Raw genomic sequence first — 21540 nt, 5'->3', positions numbered from 1 at the left:
AACAAGGATCCTGGAGCAGGTTGTACTGGCCACTTTCGCTGTTGAATGTAACTGCAAAGTTGCAGGCGAAGGTGCTGGCAAAGTGGATAGAGGATTGTGTGCTGGGGGCATAGGTGAGGACCAGACGGGCTTTGTGAAGGGGCAGCATCTGTCGACAAATGTCCGGAGGTTATTGAATGTAATTATGATACCCTCGGAGGGCAGAGAAGTGGAAGTGGTTGTGGCGATGCATGCAGAGAAGGCTTTTGATTGGATGGAGTGGGTGCACTTATTTGAGGTGCTTGGGTGGTTTAGGTTTGGGCAGGTGTTTGTGGACTGGGTTCAGCTGTTGTATAAGGTGGCCTTATAAAAATGGCGTTGTATAAGGGGCCTCAGCGGGGAACGTGCAGCCAAAGCCACACATAGCCTGTTTTGTACACTGGGGCACCCCTGCTCACCGTAACTCCCCAGTGTGGCGAGAGATTGGGACGCCAATTTTAAATGGCACCCGACCTCAGAGGCCCCCCGAAACGACTCCACATCCCCTCAGCACTAACACATATGAAAGGATCTCCCCCCCCCCCCCCCCCCACGGTAACACCCCCCCCCCCCCCCGGCTTCAACACCCATGCAGGGCATCCCTGGCTCGATCGCACATGCACACAAAATGCCAATCTGGCACCCTGGCAGTAATGACACCTTGGCTACTGACACGTGGAGGAGGGAAGGCATCCGCCAGACCGCAGGGCTGTAAAAAGGCGAGACAGGGATCACCCCCAAACAGCCCCGACTCCGTCGGCCTAGAGAACCCTGCCCCCCGGAACACTGGCTCGGGGTCTAATGAAACACCTTGCCCCACCTCATCTGGAGCCCATTGAGGCCTCAGCGTCGGGTACTGGGCCTGGCATCGCTTCAGAAGGGTCAGCAAAGGAGGTGACGGTGTTGCGCTCGACCCCAAGTAGGTGCGTAAATCGACCAAGTCGCAACCCTGGGGACAGAGTGTCGAGGGAACGGGGGGGCGGGGGCGTGGTTGAAACGGTTATGTAGGTTTCATAGAATTTACAGTGCAGAAGGAGGCCATTCGGCCCATCGAGTCTGCACTGGTTCTTGGAAAGAGCACCCTACCCGAGCCCCCTGTCACCATATCCCAGTAACCCCATCGAATACTAAGGGCAATTTTGGACACGAAGGGCAATTTAGCATGGTCAATCCACCTAACCTGCACCTCTTTGGACTGTGGGAGGAAACCGGAGCACGGGGAGGAAACCCACGCACACACGGGGAGAACGTGCAGACTCCGCACAGACAAGCCGGGAATTGAACCTGGGACCCTGGAGCTGTGAAGCAGTTGTGCTAACTACTATGCTACCGTGCCGTTTCCTCAGCACAGGTCACCCCCATAAGCGGCGACACTCCTTGGAGTGGGGGGAGGGGGTCATGATGTTTCGCTCCCCCCCCCGGTGCAGAGAGGGTAACGGCCCAACCCCTGCCCCTCAACATCACACCACGCCCCCGTACGGTGGTACAGTGGTTAGCACTGCTGCCTTACAGCTCCCGGTTCCAATTCCGGCCTCGGGTCACTGTCTGTGTGGAGTTTGCACTTTCTCTCCTTGTCTGCGTGCGTTTCCTCCGAGTGCTCCGGTTTCCTCCCACAGTCGAAAGATGTGCAGGTTAGATGGATTGGCCGTGCTACATTGCCCTTTAGTGTCCAAAAGGTTAGGTGGGGTTACTGGGTTATGGGAATAGGGTGGAAGTGTGGGCTTAGGTAGGGTGCTCTTTCCAAGGACTGGTGCAGACTCAATGGACCGAATGGCCTCCTTCTGCACTGTAAATTCTACGCTTCTATGCAAGAAAACAGAAATATTGAAGCATGTCTCCACCCCTGAGTTATCGCAGCCACCCTACCAGGATGTCTCGGGGCCAGGTGCGAGTGGGACACCCTGTGCAACTTTGCACCCCGGAGGGGTTCGTTTACATGAAGCCGGAGGGCTGCAGCGGCTCCGTGACCTCAGGGTCATTGAGCAGTGATGGTGTGGTAGGCCTCCTCTCCGTCCCAACCTCCGACGTCGGGCACCTCAATCTCCATTCTGTGGCTTTTCTCGGAATTGTTCCCAGATCTATCCGGTGGCCCGGTGTTGCAAGAGAAGCTAGGGTTTGAGCCACTACCTCCCTCTGGCCCGATACTCATGGAGGAGCCTTTTAGGAACCTGTCTGTTGATGATCCAGGGGGTAGGATCAAGGCACACCCAAGGCTAGTTGGTGGGCCCGTGCCGCCCACCATACTCAATGTGGCAGGGGACTCCCAGACAGCAACTCCTGGAGGAGGACGTCTGTTCGGTGGGGGGCGCAGGGGATGACTTTAATTCCATCTGTAACGAGGCGGTGGACTCCCTCTTGCCCAACACTGAGTCACTCCTCATCTCCCCAGGGGAACGCCGGGATTTTATATGTGCAAATCGGGATCACCATTTAAGGTAGTGGGGACGAGCTGCAGGTATCTGGGCATCCAGGTGGTGCGGGTATTAGAGCAATTACATAAACTGAATTTGGCCTGGTTGGTGGAGCAAATGAAGGAGGATTTTAAGAGGTGGGACGTGCTCCCGTTGTCATTGGCGGGGCGGGTGCAGTCCGTGAAGGTGATGGTACTCCCGAAGTTTATATTTGAAAGGCCTTCTTTGGGAAGATCAAACATTCAACCTGGGTTTATGTGGGCGGGGGAAGCCCCTCGGGGAAGAAGTTGCTGTTGGAGCAGGGTGACGCCAAACTTAATTGAACTATTACTCAGCAACAAATATAGCCATGGCCAGGAAGTGGGTAGTGGGAAGGGGTCGGTGGGGGAATGGATGGAGGCAGCCTCTTGTAAGGGCACTAGCTTGAGAGCTGTGTTGACGGCGCCTGTGCCGTTCTTGCCGGCCAGGTACTCTACAGGTCCGGTAGTGGTGGCGACCCTGAGGGTGTGGGGACAGTTGCGGCGGCACCTGAGGCTGGAGATGGCTTTGGTTTGGGCTCCGATTTGTGGCAATCACAGGTTTGTTCCGGGGAACTGGACGTGGGGTTCCGAGGATGGCAGCGGGCGGGGATTGAGCCGTTTGGAGACCAGTTTGTGGGGAGCAGCTTGGAAGGGTTGGTAGAGGAGTATGATCTGCCCAGCGGAAATGGGTTCCGGTACTTACAGGTTCGGAACTATGTGAGGAAACAGGTGCCGTCCTTCCTGACCTGCGGCCCCCAGGGTTGCAGGACAAGGTGGTGTTGAAAGCAGGGGTTGGTGAGGGCAAGGTGTCAGAGACTTACAAAGAATTAAGGTTCTGGGAGACGTTAAGCAGAAGTGGGAGGAAGAGCTGGGGAGGGTGCTGGAGGCTGGATTATGGGAAGAGACTCTGAGAAGGGTGAACGCATCCTCTTTGTGCGCTAGGCTTAGCCTCATCCATAGGGTACATATGATGGTGGCCAGAATGAGTGGGTTTTTTGAGAAGGTAGAGGATAGGTTTGGGCAGTGTTTTGGGCCTGTCCGAGGCTGGAGGGATCCTGCCATGGATTCGCTGATGTGATGTCTGAGGTACTGAGAGTGAAGGTGGTCCTGAGTCAGCGGTGAACCTTACGTCAGTGGTAGGGAAATTACTCGGGAGAATTCTTCAAGACAGGATCTACTCCCATTTGGAAGCAAATGGACGTATTAGTGAGTGGTAGCACGGTTTTGTGAAGGGGAGGTCGTGTTTCACTAACTTGATAGAGTTTTTCGAGGCGGTCACAAAGATGATTGATGCAGGTAGGGCAGTAGATATTGTCTATATGGACTTCAGTAAGGCCTTTGACAAGGTCCCTCATGGCAGACAGACCACAAAAGGTGAAGTCACACCGGATCAGAGGTGAGCTGGCAAGATGGATACAGAAAAGCAACATCATAGAAGGCAGAGAGTATCAATGGAAGGGTGCTTTTCTGATTGGAAGGCTGTGACTAGTGGTGTTCCGCAGGGATCAGTGCTGGGACCTTTGCTGTTCGTAGTATATATAAATGATTTGGAGGAAAATGTAACTGGTCTGATCAGTAAGTTTGCGGACAACACAAAGGTTGGTGGAATTGCGGATAGTGATGAGGACAGTGAGAGGATACGGCAGGATTTAGATCGTTTGGAGACTTGGGCGGAGAGATGGCAGATGGAGTTTAATCCGGACAAATGTGAGGTAATGCATTTTGAAAGGTCTAATGCAGGTAGGGAATATACAGTGAATGGTAGAACCCTCAAGAGTATTGATGGTCAGAGAGATCTAGGTGTACAGGTACACAGGTCAATGAAAGGGGCAACACAGGTGGAGAAGGTAGTCAAGAAGGCATACGGCATGCTTGCCTTCATTGGCCGGGGCATTGAGTATAAGAATTGGCAAGTCATGTTGCAGCTGTATAGAACCTTAGTTAGGCCACACTTGGTGTATAGTGTTCAATTCTGGTCGCCACACTACCAGAAGGATGTGGAGGCTTTATCGAGGGTGCAGAAGAGATTTACCAGGATGTTGCCTGGTATGGAGGGCATTAGCTATGAGGAGAGTTTGAATAAACTCGGTTTGTTCTCACTGGGAACAACGGAGATTGAGGGGCGACCTGATAGAGGTCTACAAAATTATGAGGGGCACAGACAGAGTGGATAGTCAGAGGCTTTTTCCCAGGGTACAGGGGTCAATTAGTAGGGGGCATAGGTTTAAGATTTGAGGGGCAAGGTTTAGAGGAGATGTACGAGGCAAGTTTTTTACACAGAGGGTAGTGGGTGCCTGGAACTTGCTGCTGGAGGAGGTGGTGGAAGCAGGGACGATAGTGACGTTTAAGGGGCATCTTGACAAATAAATGAATAGGATGGGAATAGAGGGATACGGACCCAGGAAGTGCAGAAGATTTTAGTTTAGACGGGCAGCATGGTCAACACAGGCTTGGAGGGCCGAAGGGCCTGTTCCTGTGCTGTACTTTTCTTTGTTCTTTGTTTGAGTCCAGAAGTGGCAATTTGTGGAGTGCCAGTAGACCCGGGAGGCCATGTGGTGAGAGAGGCTGACGTTTTGGCATTTGCCTCTTTGGTAGCCCGGAGACAGATCTTGCTTGGATGGAAGGACCCGGGGCCGCCGAACCCGGGATGTGGGTGAGCAATCTCGCGGAATTCCTCAGGTTGAAATAAGTCAAGTTCACCTTGAGAGAGTCTGTGGAGGGGTTGGCCAGAGATGGAAACCATTTATCGATTTCTTCCAGGACAGTTAAGTCGGGAGGGGGGACTGCCGACCGGTCTCCCTTCGGGGGACTGCCGACCGGTCTCCCTTCGGGGGACTGCCGACCGGTCTCCCTTCGGGGGACTGCCGACCGGTCTCCCTTCGGGGGACTGCAGACCGGTCTCCCTTCGGGGGACTGCAGACCGGTCTCCCTTCGGGGGACTGCAGACCGGTCTCCCTTCGGGGGACTGCCGACCGGTCTCCCTTCGGGGGACTGCCGACCGGTCTCCCTTCGGGGGACTGCCGACCGGTCTCCCATCGGGGGACTGCCGACCGGTCTCCCTTTGGGGGACTGCCGACCGGTCTCCCTTCGGGGGACTGCCGACCGGTCTCCCTTCGGGGGACTGCCGACCGGTCTCCCTTCGGGGGACTGCAGACCGGTCTCCCTTCGGGGGACTGCCGACCGATCTCCCTTCGGGGGGACTGCCGACCGGTCTCCCTTCGGGGGACTGCCGACCGGTCTCCCTTCGGGGGACTGCCGACCGGTCTCCCTTCGGGGGACTGCAGACCGGTCTCCCTTCGGGGGACTGCAGACCGGTCTCCCTTCGGGGGACTGCCGACCGGTCTCCCTTCGGGGGACTGCAGACCGGTCTCCCTTCGGGGGACTGCCGACCGGTCTCCCTTCGGGGGACTGCCGACCGGTCTCCCTTCGGGGGACTGCAGACCGGTCTCCCTTCGGGGGACTGCCGACCGGTCTCCCTTCGGGGGACTGCCGACAGGTCTCCCATCGGGGGACTGCCGACCGATCTCCCTTCGGGGGACTGCCGACCGGTCTCCCTTCGGGGGACTGCCGACCGGTCTCCCTTCGGGGGACTGCAGACCGGTCTCCCTTCGGGGGACTGCCGACCGGTCTCCCATCGGGGGACTGCCGACCGATCTCCCTTCGGGGGACTGCCGACCGGTCTCCCTTCGGGGGACTGCCGACCGGTCTCCCTTCGGGGGACTGCCGACCGGTCTCCCTCCTCAGCATGGACTTCATGATCTTCGCCAAGGCAATGTATTTGTGTCTTGGCACCGTGCTGGACTACATGATCCACCCTGATCAGTCCTACATGGTCCCGGGCTGCACAATCTACAACAACATCCATCTGATCCAGGAACTGATCCGCCACTCCCAGAGGGCTGGTCTGTCGAGGTTCAGGATGCATTTCGTCACCTGTATCCAACTTCTGCCACAGAGTGTCTCGTTAAGGTTAACGGTTCCTTGACAGCGCCCCTTTGCTTTGGGAGAGGGCTGCCTTTTGGCTGGCCAACTCTATTCTGTCTGCGTGGAGCCTTTCCTGCGTCTCCTGCGGAGGAGGTTGTCGGGACTGCTTCTGCGCGGGCCGGGCATTGGGGTGGGCCTCTCGGCTTACGCTGAGAACATGCTCCTTATGTTCACCGGCCCTGCTGATCTGTGGACGATGCGAGAGTGCCAGGTTGTGTACTCCGCCGCGTCCTCTGCCAGGATTAACTGGGTTAAGTGTTCCAGACTCCTGGTCAGTTTGTGGCAGATGGAGCCCCTCCCAGAGGAGCTCCACCCTTTCCCCTGGAACAGGACCAGCATCCTCTACTTGGGAGTCCATCTATGCCCGGTTGAAGATTCCTGGCTGGCTAACTGGCAGGAGCTGGAGGCCAAGGTCACCGCTCGCTTGAGACGTTGGACAGGACTGCTCTGAGTGCTGTCTTACAGGGGTTGAGTTCTACCCATAAAATGGTAGACAGCCTCTATGTTGTGGTGCCGGCTAGTCACTTTAACCCCTCCCCCTACTTTGATGCTGAGATGCCGGCGTTGGACTGGGGTGAGCACAGTAAGAAGTCTCACAACACCAGGTTAAAGTCCAACAGGTTTGTTTTAAAATTAGCTTTCAGAGCACTGCTCCTTCCTCAGGTGAATGCGCAGGTGACGTACAGGTGTGCAGTGGTCTCCTTCAGCTGACGAAGGAGCAGTGCTCCCAAAGCTAGTGATTTGAAACAATCCTGTTGGACTTTAACCTGGTGTTGTTAGACTTCTTACTGTGCTCCCCCTACTTTGGCACAAAGCTCCAGAGAATGCTTGCAGAGTTCTTCTGGGACAAGACACTGCACTGGGTTACTGTTGAGATTCTGAATCTCTCGCTTAGGGAGGATAGTCAGGCATCTGTGCACCCAGATGGCGACCTTTTATCTTCAGAACCTGCAGCGACACCTTTACATTGAGGCCCCTCCACGATGGTTTGCCCTAGCGACATACTTCTTCCACCAAATTCATGGCCTGAATTATGACATGCAGCTCCTGTTCATAGATCTGCAGGGTTTTCGTTACCCATTGCAGGCACTGCCCGTCTTTTACCAGGACCTGCTCAAAGTCTGGAACATGGTCACCTCGCACCGCAGCCCTTCCCATCAGGAGTGGTAGCTGTCGTCAGGAAGCTGCTTCTCAGGAGTCCGCACCTCTACCAGTACCATTTCAAGTGGCTGGTGGAGGAGCGGGTTATGTCTGCCATGGTGACCAGGATCGGGGATGTGCTGGGTGGCGGAGGAGTGAGCTGGGTGACACCGCACGAGTTAGCACAATGGGCGGCGGTGGACGTCCGGCTCGCAGCCAATGCCATCAAAACGGTCGTGCAGGGACCCAATGGTATTCACGGTCTAGAGGACGCGCAGGTGTGCAGTGGTCTCCCGTCTGAGCGAACCCCTGCTTGGACAGAATTCCACATTGGCCCCAAGCCCCGAAACTGCAGGGGTTGGAGTGCTTTATTGACCCCATTAATTGCACTCTCATTTAATAGCACAGTGGTTAGCACTGCTGCCTCACAGTGCCAGCGACCTGGATTCGATTCCAACCTCAGGTGACTGTGTGGAGTTTGCATGTTCTCCCTTTGTCTGCGTGGGTTTCCTCCGACAGTCCAAAGATGTGCAGGTTAGGTGAATTGGCCATTCTAAAATTGCTCTTTTGTGTCCAAAGATTGGTTGAGGTTACTGGAATAGGGCGGGGGAGTGGGGCCTTGTCAGGGTGGTCTGTCGACGGGTTGGTGCACTCAATGGGCTGAATGGCCTCCTTCTGCACTGTAGGGATTCTATGTCCTTTTGATCTTTGTTGCTTGCAGGGAGTGCCCCTATCAGGAGTGGCCCTTTTTTGCTTTGTCCCTAAAGTTTGTGCCTTTCTTATATTTGGTTGACCTCAAAAGAGTGGTCAATCCACCTAACCTACACATCTTTGTACTGTGGGAGGAGCATCTGGAAGAAACCCACTCAAACACTGGAAGAAAGTACACTCTTCACACAGTCACCCAAGTGCAGAATTGAATCCAGGTCCCTGGTGCTGTGAGGTAATTGATTCATTTATACTGTATAAGGATCACTGTTGCTGTTTAGACGTGGGTGCGCGCGCAGGCGCAGAGGGCGATCGATCCTCCGGCCGGCGGGGGGCGCGAGGAGGGGATGGTTTTTTTTGCCGGCGCAGCGGTGATCGGTCTGGCCCGGGGAGGGTCTTTGTCGACGCAAAGGAGCGGCGTGGCGTGGCCAAAATGGAGTCCTTGGTGCTTGAGTTGTTTAAAGTTCGGGCGGTGAAGTTTGGAAGCTTCGTGCTAAAAAGTGGGATATCGTCACCAGTTTACATCGATTTGAGGGTCATTGTGTCTCATCCGATATTACTGAACCAGGTAAATGTCATTGCAGACCAGGCCGTTTATGCTTGTTTCCGCCCAACACCTGATCGGTGGTTTGGCCGTATGCAGGTCATTGCTGGCAGAGTGGATTGACGGTGGATGGGTATTTATTTACTGCTTCCCACATTCCACAATCTATATAGATCCATAGATTTCCTGAGACGGGTCCTGATTGACGGCATTACTGCTGCATGTAAATCCCTGCAATGTGCAATCCCGTTGATAACGTGTGTATTGCTGCACTACATTTAATTACACTTTCTAACAAATCCAGACCAATTATCAATAAGGTTTTCAGACGCTTCTACGAATGGTGCTGACTTCTCCCCCCTATAGCTGATGTGGGAGTGGAAGGGAACTTGGACCAGGTGAGAGAATAATAATCTTCATTGTCACAAGTGGGCTTACAGTAACACTGCAATGAAGTTACTGTGAAAAGACCCTAGTCGTCACATTCCGACGTCTGTTCGGGATGACAGGGTGACATGGTAGCACATGCTGCTGGCCTGCTTGGTCTGCTTTCAAAGCCAGTGATTTTAGCCCTGTGCTAAACAGCCCTATGGATTTCAGCAAAGGCAAAGGCACATGGGATACTGGGTAATTTGATGAGGTCAATTCAAAATTGGCTTATTTGTCGGAGACAGAGGGTGATGATAGATGGCTGCTTTAGTGACTGTAAGGCAGTTGTGTACCCCAGGGATCTGTGCTGGGTCTCCTATTATTTGTCATTGATTTAAGCTACACAGATGATTATATGCGGGGTAGGATCAGTAAATTTGTGAATGACACAAAGATTGGCCGGGTGATTAACAGTGAGGTTCCAGGAAGATGTAGACAGGATGATCAAATGGGCAGAAAAGTGGCAGATGGAATTTAACCCTGAAAAGTGTGAGATGATATGCTTAGGAAAGAGTAATTTGGCAAGGAACTATTCAATGAACGGCATGACACTGGGAAGTTCTGAGGAACAAAGGGTCCTTGGCGTATTTATTCATCGATCTCTGAAGACAGAAGGGTAGGTCAATAGGGTTGTGAAAGAGGCAGAGGCCACAGCTGGAGTACTGCGTGCAACTCTGTTTGCCACGTTATAGGAAGGCTGTTTATTCCAAACATATTCAAAGGTACAAAAACATAAGTAAATCAAAGAACATTCTCCACACTTCGCAGTTTGTGCAAGTTCCCCTCCCCGCTGACCGACAAATAGTTCCTCAAACATGGTCACGAACAATCCCGACTGTGTCTCAAAGCCTTCCGCTGATCCCCTCAATCCAAATTTAATCTTTTCCAGATGGAGAAAGTCCTTCAGGTCTCCCAGCCATGCCGCCGTCCCTGGTGGTATTGTCGATCGCCATTCCAACAGAATCCTTCGCCGGGCAACAAAAGAGGCAATGGCCACAACGTTGGCCTTTCTCCCCTCCATCAGCACTGACATTTCCAATACTCCAAAAATCACCACCATAGGGTCCAGCCTGGCCTCTACCCCCACGGTCTTCAATGACATCCCAAACCCCCTCTTCCGGTACCTCCAACTTCTCACAGCCACAGAACATATGCGCATGATTTGCTGAACATATGCGCATCTGATTCGCTCACATTCGACCACCACTTCCTGGAAGAACCCACGCATTTGCTTTGTTTGGCCCTTTGTTCCGTACTGTAACCGATCATTGTTTGTCAATGTACCATTCGTCAATGTACTCTGTTGATTATTCTTTTTGTCTACTATGTATGTACTGTATATGTTCCCTCGGCCGCAGAAATATACTTTTCACTGTACTTTGGTACATGTGACAATAAATCAAATCCTTACCCGAGTCATGTGCACCACCTTAAACTGATTCAAACTCATTCTCGCACATGAGGAAGTCAAATTCACCCGACGCATTGCCCCACTCCCCAGCTCCTCCCATTTCGCCTTAATCCTGACCACCCTGCTCCCCCGGCCACCCGTATATCATCCCCAGTCCTCCTGTCCGCTTCCACATTCGGGAGCAGCAACCGCTCCAATATGGTATACTCCGGCAGCTTGTGAAACCCTCTCCATTCTGCTACGCAAAGTTCCTCACTTGCATATACCTGAACTCGCGTCCCTTCGGAAGCTCCACCATCTCCTGCAGCTCTTCCAGACTTGCAAACTTGTCCTCCAGATATAAATCCTTCACTTTCACCAGCCCCACCTCCTATACATGCCATCCGCCTCCCCCGACTTAAACCCATGGTGCCCACACAACGGTGTTAGCACTGACATCCCCTGCATCCTAATAGTCTCTGCAACTGGTTCCACACTTCCACACCCTAATCGTGGACTGTACCACCGGGCTCACCATGTACCTCCTTGGTGCCAGCGGAAGCGCCGGCGTCATCTTGACCCTCAGGTTGGACCTCCTGCAGGACTCCTCCTCCATGCTAACCCATTCTAACCCCTCTCTTTCCCACCACCACCTTGCCTTCTCCGCCCAATAGTAGTGCAACAGATTTGGTATCGCCAGCCCCCTTTCTGCCTCTGTGGCACTAGGTACCTTCCCCGTCCATATAAACTCCAAAATCGCATCCAGTTTCCAGAAAAAGGCCTTCCGAATGAAGATCGGGAGGGTCTGGAATACAAACAGGAATCTTGGCAGATGTTCATTTTTACCATCTGGAGTCTTCCTGCTAGTGCTCCCATCTCCTAAAGTCCTCCTTTACCTCCTGTGCTAGCTTTGTCAGGTTACATTTGTGCGTCGTCGTCCACACCCCCGTCACCTGAACCCCTAAATATGGCAACCCTGAATGGCAACACCCCAAGATTGGCTCCCCAACCCACCGCATTCACTGGAAACACCTCACTCTTTCCGACATTCTGCTCTGTAGCCCTGGAAGGCCCCGAACCTCTCTTGTATGTCCATAATTCTCCCCATACTCTCCAAAGGGTCCGATATAAACAGCAGCAGGTTGTCTGCATATAGCGACACCTAGTGTTCCCTACTCCTCCTCATTATCCCCTGCCACTCTATTGACCCCCCTTCGGGCCAGCACGAACAACAGTGGCAACAGCGAGCACCCCTGCCTCATTCCCCTATGCAACCCGAAGCTCCGTGAATTCAACTTGTTTATCAGTACGCTCGTCACCGGGCCACATACAGCAGACGCACCCATGGCTCAAACCTCGGCACAAACCGTCCCAAAACCTGAAACAGGTACCGCCACTCCACCAGTCGAAAGCCTTCTCTGCGCCAATAGAGACCACTACCTCTGATATCCGTCCTTTTGGGGTAATGATCATATATAATAATCGCCTCATGTTTCTGGATGGTTGCCTGCCCGTTACAAAACCCATTTTGTCTCTGCGACCACCCCAGGAACGCATCCTTCCATCCTCCCCGTCACTAGCTTAGCCAACACTTTCACATCCGTGATTAACAATGATAATGGCCTGTATGACCCATTCTCCAGGGGTCAGTAGAGGTGTACAAATTGTTACATAATTGTTGTCACAAGTAGGCTTACATTAACACTGCAATGAAGTTACTGTGAAAATCGCCTTGTCGCCACACTCAGAATGTCCAATTCACCGAACAGCACATCTTTTGGGACTTGTGGGAGGAAACCAGATGACCTGGAGGAAACCCTTGCAGACACGGGGAGAATGTGCAGACTCCGCTCAGACAGTTGGGAAGCAAGCCTGGGACCCTGGCGCTATTATGCAACAGTGCTAACCACTGTGCTACCGTTAAGGGTGGTGAAGGAGATATATATGGCTGGTTGGTTGACTAGGATAGCAAAAAGGGGGAGGAGGGAGAGAGAGTGCCAGGGGTTGGGGGTGGGGGGAACAGATTGTGGGGTGAGCACTTGGCATGTCATAACATTCAAGGCTATGTGGCAAATGGGATTAGTTGTTTTTTCATGTGTTGGTGCAGACTCGATGGGCTGAAGGGCCTCTTCTGCACTTTATTTTTCTGTGACTGGCCCAGGCTAACAAAGGTTGAGTCCAATCTTCACTATCCCTGCTGTCAGCTGCCAACGGACTCTCCGACCCAACAACGAGCATGTGGTAGTATTACTGATGTCTAGCATCAGACTTTTACATGTGAACATGGGTTTTCAATAAATTCTTTCCCACTATACTCCAAACACAGTGACAACCAGTCACTGGCATATGTCTTAAACTGTTACTTTGAACTAATACCCAAGCCTCAGCCTGCTCCTATTGGCTCACTTCTTAAAGAGAAAAACCCTGAAGATAAGAGAGAAGGAAAGTAAAGGAATGGGGTGTCGAGTAGTGAAAGGAGGGAATTAAATCAGAAAATGTTGGAAAAACTCAGTAGGTATGGCAGTATCTGTCTCCAAACCTCATTATCGTGGTCCATCAACAAAAGAGCAGAGATGAGAGTGACTATCTTTGAAATCAAGACAACATTTGATTGTGTGTGACACCAAGAAGCCCTGGTCAATGGGACTGAGGGGCAAACAATTCTCCACTGGCTGGATTCGTGCCTAGCAAAATGGAAGATGGTTATGGCTGCTATAGGCCAATCATCTGAGCCCAGGACATCATTGTAGATGTTCTTGTGGACAGTGCCCTAGGTCAAATCATCTGCAGCTGCTTTATCAGTGACCTTCCCTCCATCATAGGTGGGAATTTTCAGGAATGATTTCAAAGTGTAGTTCCATTCGCAACTCTGAACAAAACAGCAAGACCTGCTTGGGCTGACAAGTGGCAAGGAGCAGTCATGCTAGACAATGACCATCTCAACAAGAGAGAATCTAACCATCTCGCCTTGGTATTCAATGGCATTGCCATTGCTGAATACCCCACTATCAACATCTCGTAGTGACGTTGACCATATAATTAGCTGTGCCGGCTATATAAATGATGTTTTTTCATGGAATTGAACATATGAGTTTGTGAACTGATGTTAGAAAGTTAACCCTGAGCCAGCCAGGAGTCGAAACTGGAATCTTCTGATGCGTAGTCAGACGCTTTATCCATGGCGCCACTGGCCCACATGAGGCTACATAAATGCAGTGGCTGTAAGAGCATGTTGGAAGCTAGGAATCTTGTGGCAGGTAACTCACCTCCTGACTTAGAATCAGAGGATCCCTACAGTATAGAAAGGGGCCATTCGGCTCATCGAGTCTGCACTGACCCTCTGAAAGAGCACCCTACCTAGGCCACTGCCTGCCCTATCCCCGTAACCCCACCTAATCTGCACACTTAAGGGGCAATTTAGCATAGTCAATCCACCTAACCTGCACATCTTCCCAACAGACTTCCCAAAGCCTATCCACTATCTAGCAGGCACAAGTCAGAAGTATGATGGAATTCTTTCCTTTTGCCTGAATGACTGCAGCTCCAATGACATTTGAGAACCTTGAGGACAAATTGATCTTTTCGATTGCCATTCCATCATCTTAAACATTCACTCCTTCTGACTTCCGGTGGCGGCCTTGGTGTGAGTGGTCACACGTTTGGCAGCTCCTGCTCAAGGCGGTTTTGTTGGTCCTTTTCCCCGATTAACAAGTGGATGTTTTAATGGAAAGGGATGCAGGGGTGGTGGAGGAAGATTATACCCCACCGATGAATGGATTTGTGGGCCAGAAGTTATTTTAGAAGAAAGGAGCTGTTATGGCAAGAAACTTTTCCTGCAACACAGGGAAAAATGGCGGAGAGCAAGGGATCGGCCCTATCATCTCGATGATCGATGGAGCAGCTGGTGCACTTCTTGAATGAGAAGAGAATCTCTAGAGGACCTGACGAAAATGGTAGACCCGCTGAAAGTGGGGATCGATCATGTGGAGCTGAGGTTGGTGACCCAAAGTCAGGCAATCCAGAAGGTGGGGGAGCATGAGGAGCAGCTTGCTTCGTTGGTGGCTTAAATCGGGATGTTGAGGGATACCCAAAAGGGGCTCAAATAAAAGTAGGGGGTCTGGAGAACCGCTCCAGGAGACAGAATTTGAGGATTCTGGGGTTATTAGAGGGCACTGAGGGAGCCGGACGCTGGTTTGTATGTAGCCAAAATGCTGGGAGAGGGGGCCTTCGACCGTCCCCTGAAGGTGGATCGGGCGCGTAGGGCGCTGATGAGTAAGCCACAGGCGAACGAGCCGCCGATGACGTTGCACTGATTACTTGATGAGGAAAGGATCTTGAGGTGGGCCAGGCAGACGAGAAGATGTACCTGGGATGGTAATGAGCTCCGGGTATATCAGGACTTGGGTGCGGAACTGGCCAAGAAGAAAGCGAGTTTCAATCGAATAAAGTGCCCTCTTTAAGAAAGGTTTGAAGTTCGGTGTTGTACCTGGCCCATCTCAAAATTCGGGATCTTTAAGAAGGAGGACATTGAACTTTGGTGGAGGTGTTTGGGGATGTTGGTTCTCTTTGCTCCCCCTTTCTGGGGAGTTTGGGGTTTTTTGTTTTTTTTTTTGGGTTATTGTTACTTTCCTGTTTCGCTTGGCGGCGGGGGGGGGGGGGGGGGGGAATTGGAGGGGAACCCTTTTTTTCTCACTTGGGGTTATTTGATGAAATGCAGGAGGGTCGTGCTGGGTGAGTGCACCCTTTTTTTCCCTCTGTGTGTTAGTCTCCTTTTTTTTTTCTTATTGATTTTTGCACCATGGGGGTGGAGGGTGTAATCAGTGGGGGGTAGGATGTTAGGTACCGTGGGTGGGGGCTGCCAGGCGAGCTGGGCGGGCTAGTTCACGGGAGCGCAGTGGGAGGTGAGCAGGTGATTATTGTGTTAGTGGGGGTTGGGATTGTTGTTTTGTTTGGTAGGCCGAGGGCAAAGGAATTTTCGTTCTTCTCCCATGTATATAGGGTGTACTCCTGGATCGTTTATTTTATTTTGTGATGGATAGGACTTTGTTGGCGGGGGTGGTCGGCTCAGAGTACTCAGCGATTGTGGTCTCAGACCATGTGCCGCATTGGGTGGACTTTCGGGTGGATCGGGGGGGTGGCAGCAGCTCCCGTAGTGGAGGTTAGATGTAGGATTATTAGCTGATGAGGAGGTTTGTGAGCGGGTGAGGGCTACTGTTCAGGGGTATGTGGAGCTGAATGACATGGGGGAGGTCTCAGCCGCCACACTGTGGGAGGCGCTGAAAGCAGTGGTCGGAGGAGTTTATATCGATACGGGCGCATAGGGACAAGATGGAGTGAGCTGAGGTCGCAAGGTTGGTGGATAAGATGCTGCAGGTTGATCGGTGGTATTCGGAGGCCCCAGAGTCTGGGTGGCTGAAAGAGCGGCTGAAGCTCCAGATGGAGTTTGGACTGATATCTGTGGGTAGGGCAGCTCAGGAAGGCCAGGGGGGCAGTGTATGAATATGGGGAAAAGGCTAGGAGGATGTAGGCACACCAATTGAAGAAGCAGGAGGTGGCGAGGGAGATTAGAAAGGTGAAGGATAGAAGGGGTAATATGGTCTTAAACGCAGTGGGGGGGTCAATGGGGGTATTTGAGGACTTTTACAAGAGGCCATATTGATTTGGTATCCCTGGCCGTGGTGGAGGCAATGAGGGATTTCTTAGGTGGGTTGGAGTTCCCCAAGGTGGAGGAGGACCTGGTGGAGGGGCTGGGAGCACCCATTGAATTGGTGGAGGTGATGGACGGTATGGGGTGATGCAGGCAGGGAAGTCACCTGGCCCGGATGGCTTCCCGGTGGGATTTTATAAAAACTTCTCTGGTGACCTGGGGCCCCTGCTGTAAGGGCATTAAATGAGGAGAAGGAGGAGCCCCCCCCCCCCCCCCCCCCGCCCCCCCAACGTTGTCGCAGGCCTCAATTTCCTTAATTTTAAATAAGGATAAGGACCCGGAGCAGTGTGGGTCCTCCCGCCAATTTCATTGCTGAATGTGGATGCCAAGTTACTGACGAAGATCTTGGCCTCCAGATTGAGGACTGTGTGCCAGGGGTGATAGGGGAAGACCAGACGGAATTTGTAAAGGGGAGACATCAGTCGGCCAGTATTAGGCATTTGTTAAACGTTATAATGAGGGAAGAAATATGGAGGTGATGAGAGCTCTGGACACGGAGAAGGCCTTTAACCGGGTGTAATGGGATTACTTGTGGGAGGTGCTGGAACGGTTTGGGTTTGGGCAGGGATTTGTGGATTGGGCCCGGTTGTTGTACTGGGTGCCGGCAGCTAGTATGCGGATGAACCGGGTGCGTTTGGGATATTTTAGGTTGCATCGTGGGACAAGGCAAGTTACCCACTCTCCCCACTGCTTTTTGCATTGGCAATGGTGCTTAGAGCGTCAAAGGGTTGGCAGGGGATAGTGGCAGGGGGTGTGTGGAAAGCATAGGGTCTCGTTGTATGCAGACGATTTATTGCTCTATATATCGAACCCACTGGAAGGTATTGGAGGGATCATGGGCATATTGGAGGAATACGGCCAGTTCTCTAGGTACAAATTAAATATGGGGAATAGTGAGGTCTTCCCAATCCAGGTGTTTGGGGGGGGGGGCAGGAGAGGAGGCTGAGTGAGCTGCAGTTTCAGGTATCTGGGCATCCAGGTGGTGCAGGGGTGGGAGCAGTTACACAAGTTGAATCTGGCCCGGCTTGTAGAGCAAAGGAAGGGGGATTTTAACAGGTGGGATGTGCTCCCACTGTCATTGGCGAGGTGGGTGCAGTGTGTGAAGATGAAGGTTCTCAAGGTTTTTTTTTGTGTTCCAGAGCCTCCCGATCTTTATCCCAAAGGCTTTATGTAGGAGGGTTAATGCACTGATTTTGGGGTTTGTGTGGGTGGGTAAAGCCCCCAGGGTGAAGGAGGTGGTGCTAGGGGGGGGGGGGGGGGGGGAAGACTGGCTGGCTTGCTCTGCCATATTTTATGAATTATTACTTAGCAGCAAATATAGCCATGGTAAGGAAGTGGGGGAGGGGTCAGTTTGGGAGCGTATGGAGGCAGCCTCTTGTAAGGACTCGAGTTTAGGGGCACTGTTGACGCCTCTGCTGTTCCCACTGGCCAGGTACTCCACAAGTCTACTGGTGGCAGCGGCCCTTAGTGTGTGGGGACAGTGGCAGCAGCACCTGAGGCTGGAGGGGGCCTTGGTTTAGGCACCGACCTGTTGGAATCATACGTTCGCTCTGGGTGGGCTAGACACGGGGTTCCGGGGGTGGCGGCAGGCGGGGATTGAGCGGTTGGGGGCAGCTTTTCAAACTTGAAGGGGCTGGTAGACAAATATGAGCTGTCCAGCGGGAATGGGTTCCAGTATTTGCAGGTGAAGGACTTTGTGAGGAAGCAGGTGCCCTGTCCTTTCCTGACCTGCCGCCCCCCCGGAGCTGCAGGACAAGATGGTGTTAAGGACGGGTGGGTGCGGGCAGAGTCTCGGAGATCCACAAAGAGCTAATGGACTGGGAGAGCGACCCGATAGGAGAAGTCAAGCGCAAGTGCGCGGAAGAGCTGGTAAGGGAGTTGGAGGCTGAGCTGTGGGGGGAGGCTTTGAGGAGAGTGAACACATTCCCTTCCAGAGTTATTCACTTCAAGGTAGTCCAGCGGACACATATGACGATGGCCAGGAGGAGTAGGTTTTTTGAGGGAGTAGAGGATGGGTGTGGACGGTGCGCGGCTAGGCCCGTGAACCATGTCCACATGTTTTGGGCCTGTCCGGAGCTGGAGGGATTCTGGCGGGGGTTTGCTGACATTATGTCTGAGGTGTTGAGGGTGAAGGTGGTCCCGAGTCCAGAAGTGGCAATCTTTGCAGTGTCAGAAGATCCGGGAGTCCAGGGGCCGAGAGAGGGCGATGTACTGACCTTTGCCTCCCTGGTAACCCGGAGATGACTCTTCTTGGAATGGAGGGACTCGGTGCCGCCGGAACCGTGGTTTGGGTGAGCGATCTCGCGGAATTCCTCAGGTTGGAAACGATCAAGTTTGCCTTGAGCGAGACTGTGGAGGGGTTTTCCCAGAGATGGAAGCTGTTCATAGACTACTTCGAAAACAGTTAAGATTTCAGCGGGGGGGGGGGGGTGCTCGCTCTCTCTTTTTGGTTGTGTTAAATGCCTTAATTTCTTTTTTTTTTAAACATCCCCCCCCCCCCCCCCCACCCAACCATTTGCACAACCAGGTTACTTTATGTACTAGCTACAAGGTGCATTGCATTGACTTGTCATGGACTCTTTCACAGCACCTCCCAAACCTGTGGCCCCTTTCCACCTAGAAAGGAAAGGGAGTGACTGTATGGGAATACTGTCACCTGCAATTTACCTCCAAGCGATCCACTATCCTGACTTGGAAATCTATTGCTGTTCCTTCACCATCACTCGGTCATAATGCTGGAACGCCCTACTTAACAACACTGGGAGTCGAGACTTCCGCTTGTGACCATGGAGTGATTGGTCACATAAAGGGCTATTCCTGTTCAAAGTGACAAAAAAGGGCTCTTTTTACCCCGATCCGGGTGGAACTTTGGTGAAAAGGCGTAGGTGAATGTTAGAGGAGTAGTTTCCCCCTGGAATGGTATGTATTCTGATCACCGGACCCGGCAGAAAACAGTGAGAGGGTTGGCTGGAAAGTTGAAACAGTCTTGTGCTTCACAGACAGTCTCTTCCAGCATGCAGGCGACGAGGGGCAAGCTGTAAGGCCCCAGATACAGGAACTGATGACTTTTATCAAGGTGGAATTCCATAAACAGAGGAAAGAAATGCATGAGGATCATGCAAAGGCCATTGCAGAAGCTGTGGTACCCCTGAAGAGTACTTTGGAACGGATGGAGAGGTGTTTGGAGGTGCAGGGGTCACAGATTCGGGAGATTGAAGGAGTGATCCCGAACCACAGCGATCGTGTGGTCGCTCTGGAGGCGGAGGTGGGGCTCCTAGGAGACCTTTGTAAAATGCTGAGGGCAAAGGTGGAGGAGCAGGAGAATGCCTCGCGAAGGCAGAACCTGCGAATAGTGGGGCTGCCTGAAGGAGTGGAAGGTGAGAGTGCCACGAGGTACGTCTCGAGGATGCTGGCTGGATTGGTGGCAGAAGGGGTGCTAGATGAGGCACCTGAAGTGGACCGAGCGCATAGGTCTCTGAGGCAAAAGCCTAGAGCTGGGGAGCCACTGCGGGCGGTGATCGTGAGACTCCATAAATTTGTGGAGAAAGAGAAAATTCTACAGTGGGCCAGGGAGAAGCTTAGCGGCGACTGGGAGGGAAATAATGTCCGGATTTACCAGGACATTGGAGCCGCATTGGCAAAACATCGGGCAGGTTTCAACAAGGCCAAGGTGGTGCTGTACCGGCGGCAGATCAGGTTTGGGGTGCTCTACCCGCCGAAATTATGGGTGACATTTCAGACCCCAGAAGCAGCCGAAGACTTCATTAAGGGGCATAAACCGGGGGAGAACCGAGTGGACAATGCTTGGGAACCGGGGTGCTGGCACTATGTAATGGTAGGGAGCATGTTTGAAGTGGGTGTAGGGATTGGGGGGGGGGGGGGGGGGGGGGTTCTGTTCAATGTTGAGATTGGAAGGTGTTGTAGGGGTGAAAGGTTTATGTGGGGATGGATGTTCCCATCCCCCCTCCTGTTTTATGGGACTGTTTGTGTTTTTTTTTATTAAACGCATTTTATTCAAACTTTTATCAAAGTAGGTTACAGCAAATAAACACCCTGGGAAACATTCTTCCCAACAATCAACTACACAGTTTGTACAGATTTTCCTCCTTTTTCACCCACACTCTGCGACGAACAGCTCCTCAAACACGGTCACAAACATCACCCACCTTTCTCAAACTCCCCTGCTGAGCCCCTTAACTCATACTTTATCTTCTCTAACCGCAGGAAGGTGGCGATGCTGACCGCCACGCCAGCAAAATTTGTCGCTGTGCAATCAGAGTGTCGAAGGCCAAGACATCGGCCTTCCTCCTCTCCATGAGCTTAAACCCCAAATATCGCCACCGGGGGTAGCAGCATGGTTGGGTGACCTGTATGACGTCCTGCGATTAGAGAAGATAAAGTATGAGTTAAGGGACTCAGCAGGGGAGTTTGAGAAAATGTGGGGGATGTTTGTGACCATGTTTGAGGAACTGTTCGTTGTTTTGGGAGGGGGGGGGGGGGGTTGGGTGATGGGGAGGGGGGTGAAAAAGGAGAAAAACCTGGAGAAACTGTATAGTTGATTCTTGGGAAGAATGTTTCCCGGGGTATTTACTTGCTGTAACCTACTTTGATACAAGTTTGAATAAAATGCGTTTAAAATGAAACAACACTGGAGTCCCTTTATCACACAGACTGCAGGGATTTAACAAGGGCAGTAAATGCTGGCTGGTCCAGCACTGGTTATGTTCCATGGTTGAATTGAAACAAAATGTCCTGTATCTATTTTGATATGGAGTACGAGCTTGACTATTTTGCTTGCAATATTCATTAGGATATATATATATCTAAATTCTCGTGTAACCTTGTTAAAAATGTATTGTGGCCCCTCAATTTAGTAATTTCATTTGACAAATTTATTTTTTTTAAACAGGTTTCAGAACTCCTTTGGCTAACTGCAAACAATGCTGGAATCAAGTGCAATTCTGTTTGTGGGGTTCCATACACTGCTTTACCTCTTGCAACCATTATCTGTTCTTCCAAGAAAATACCCATGCTCATTCGTCGAAAGGAAGCAAAAGATTATGGTAAACCCACAATACGTATACTTGGCGATACATTTTACCCTGAAATTGAACTAAAATGCTGAAATTGGTAATGTAGTAATTGACGGCTTAAGAGCTTCAAATGTCCTAACACGTTGGTACCTAAAA

The 21540-nt window shown here is 52.1% G+C and overlaps 1 protein-coding gene across 10 annotated transcripts in view; it reads left to right on the top strand.

Moving 5' to 3' along the window:
• Window positions 1–8640: 8640 nt before the first annotated feature.
• umps (uridine monophosphate synthetase) overlaps window positions 8641–21540 on the top strand; it is a 52447-nt gene continuing 39547 nt past the window's right edge. For all 10 annotated transcript variants that reach the window (XM_038789514.1, XM_038789511.1, XM_038789510.1 and 7 more), the window contains exons 1-2: window positions 8641–8849; window positions 21261–21414. In XM_038789514.1, the coding sequence (XP_038645442.1) occupies window positions 8715–8849; window positions 21261–21414 (289 nt within the window). In that variant the 5' untranslated portion in view covers window positions 8641–8714. The remainder of the gene's footprint in view (window positions 8850–21260; window positions 21415–21540) is intronic.

This window comes from Scyliorhinus canicula, chromosome 2, assembly GCF_902713615.1.
Source record: "Scyliorhinus canicula chromosome 2, sScyCan1.1, whole genome shotgun sequence".
Taxonomy (NCBI): domain Eukaryota; kingdom Metazoa; phylum Chordata; class Chondrichthyes; order Carcharhiniformes; family Scyliorhinidae; genus Scyliorhinus; species Scyliorhinus canicula.
The sequence above is the reverse complement of the archived record's forward strand: the minus strand, read 5'-3'. Positions and strand labels throughout refer to the sequence as shown.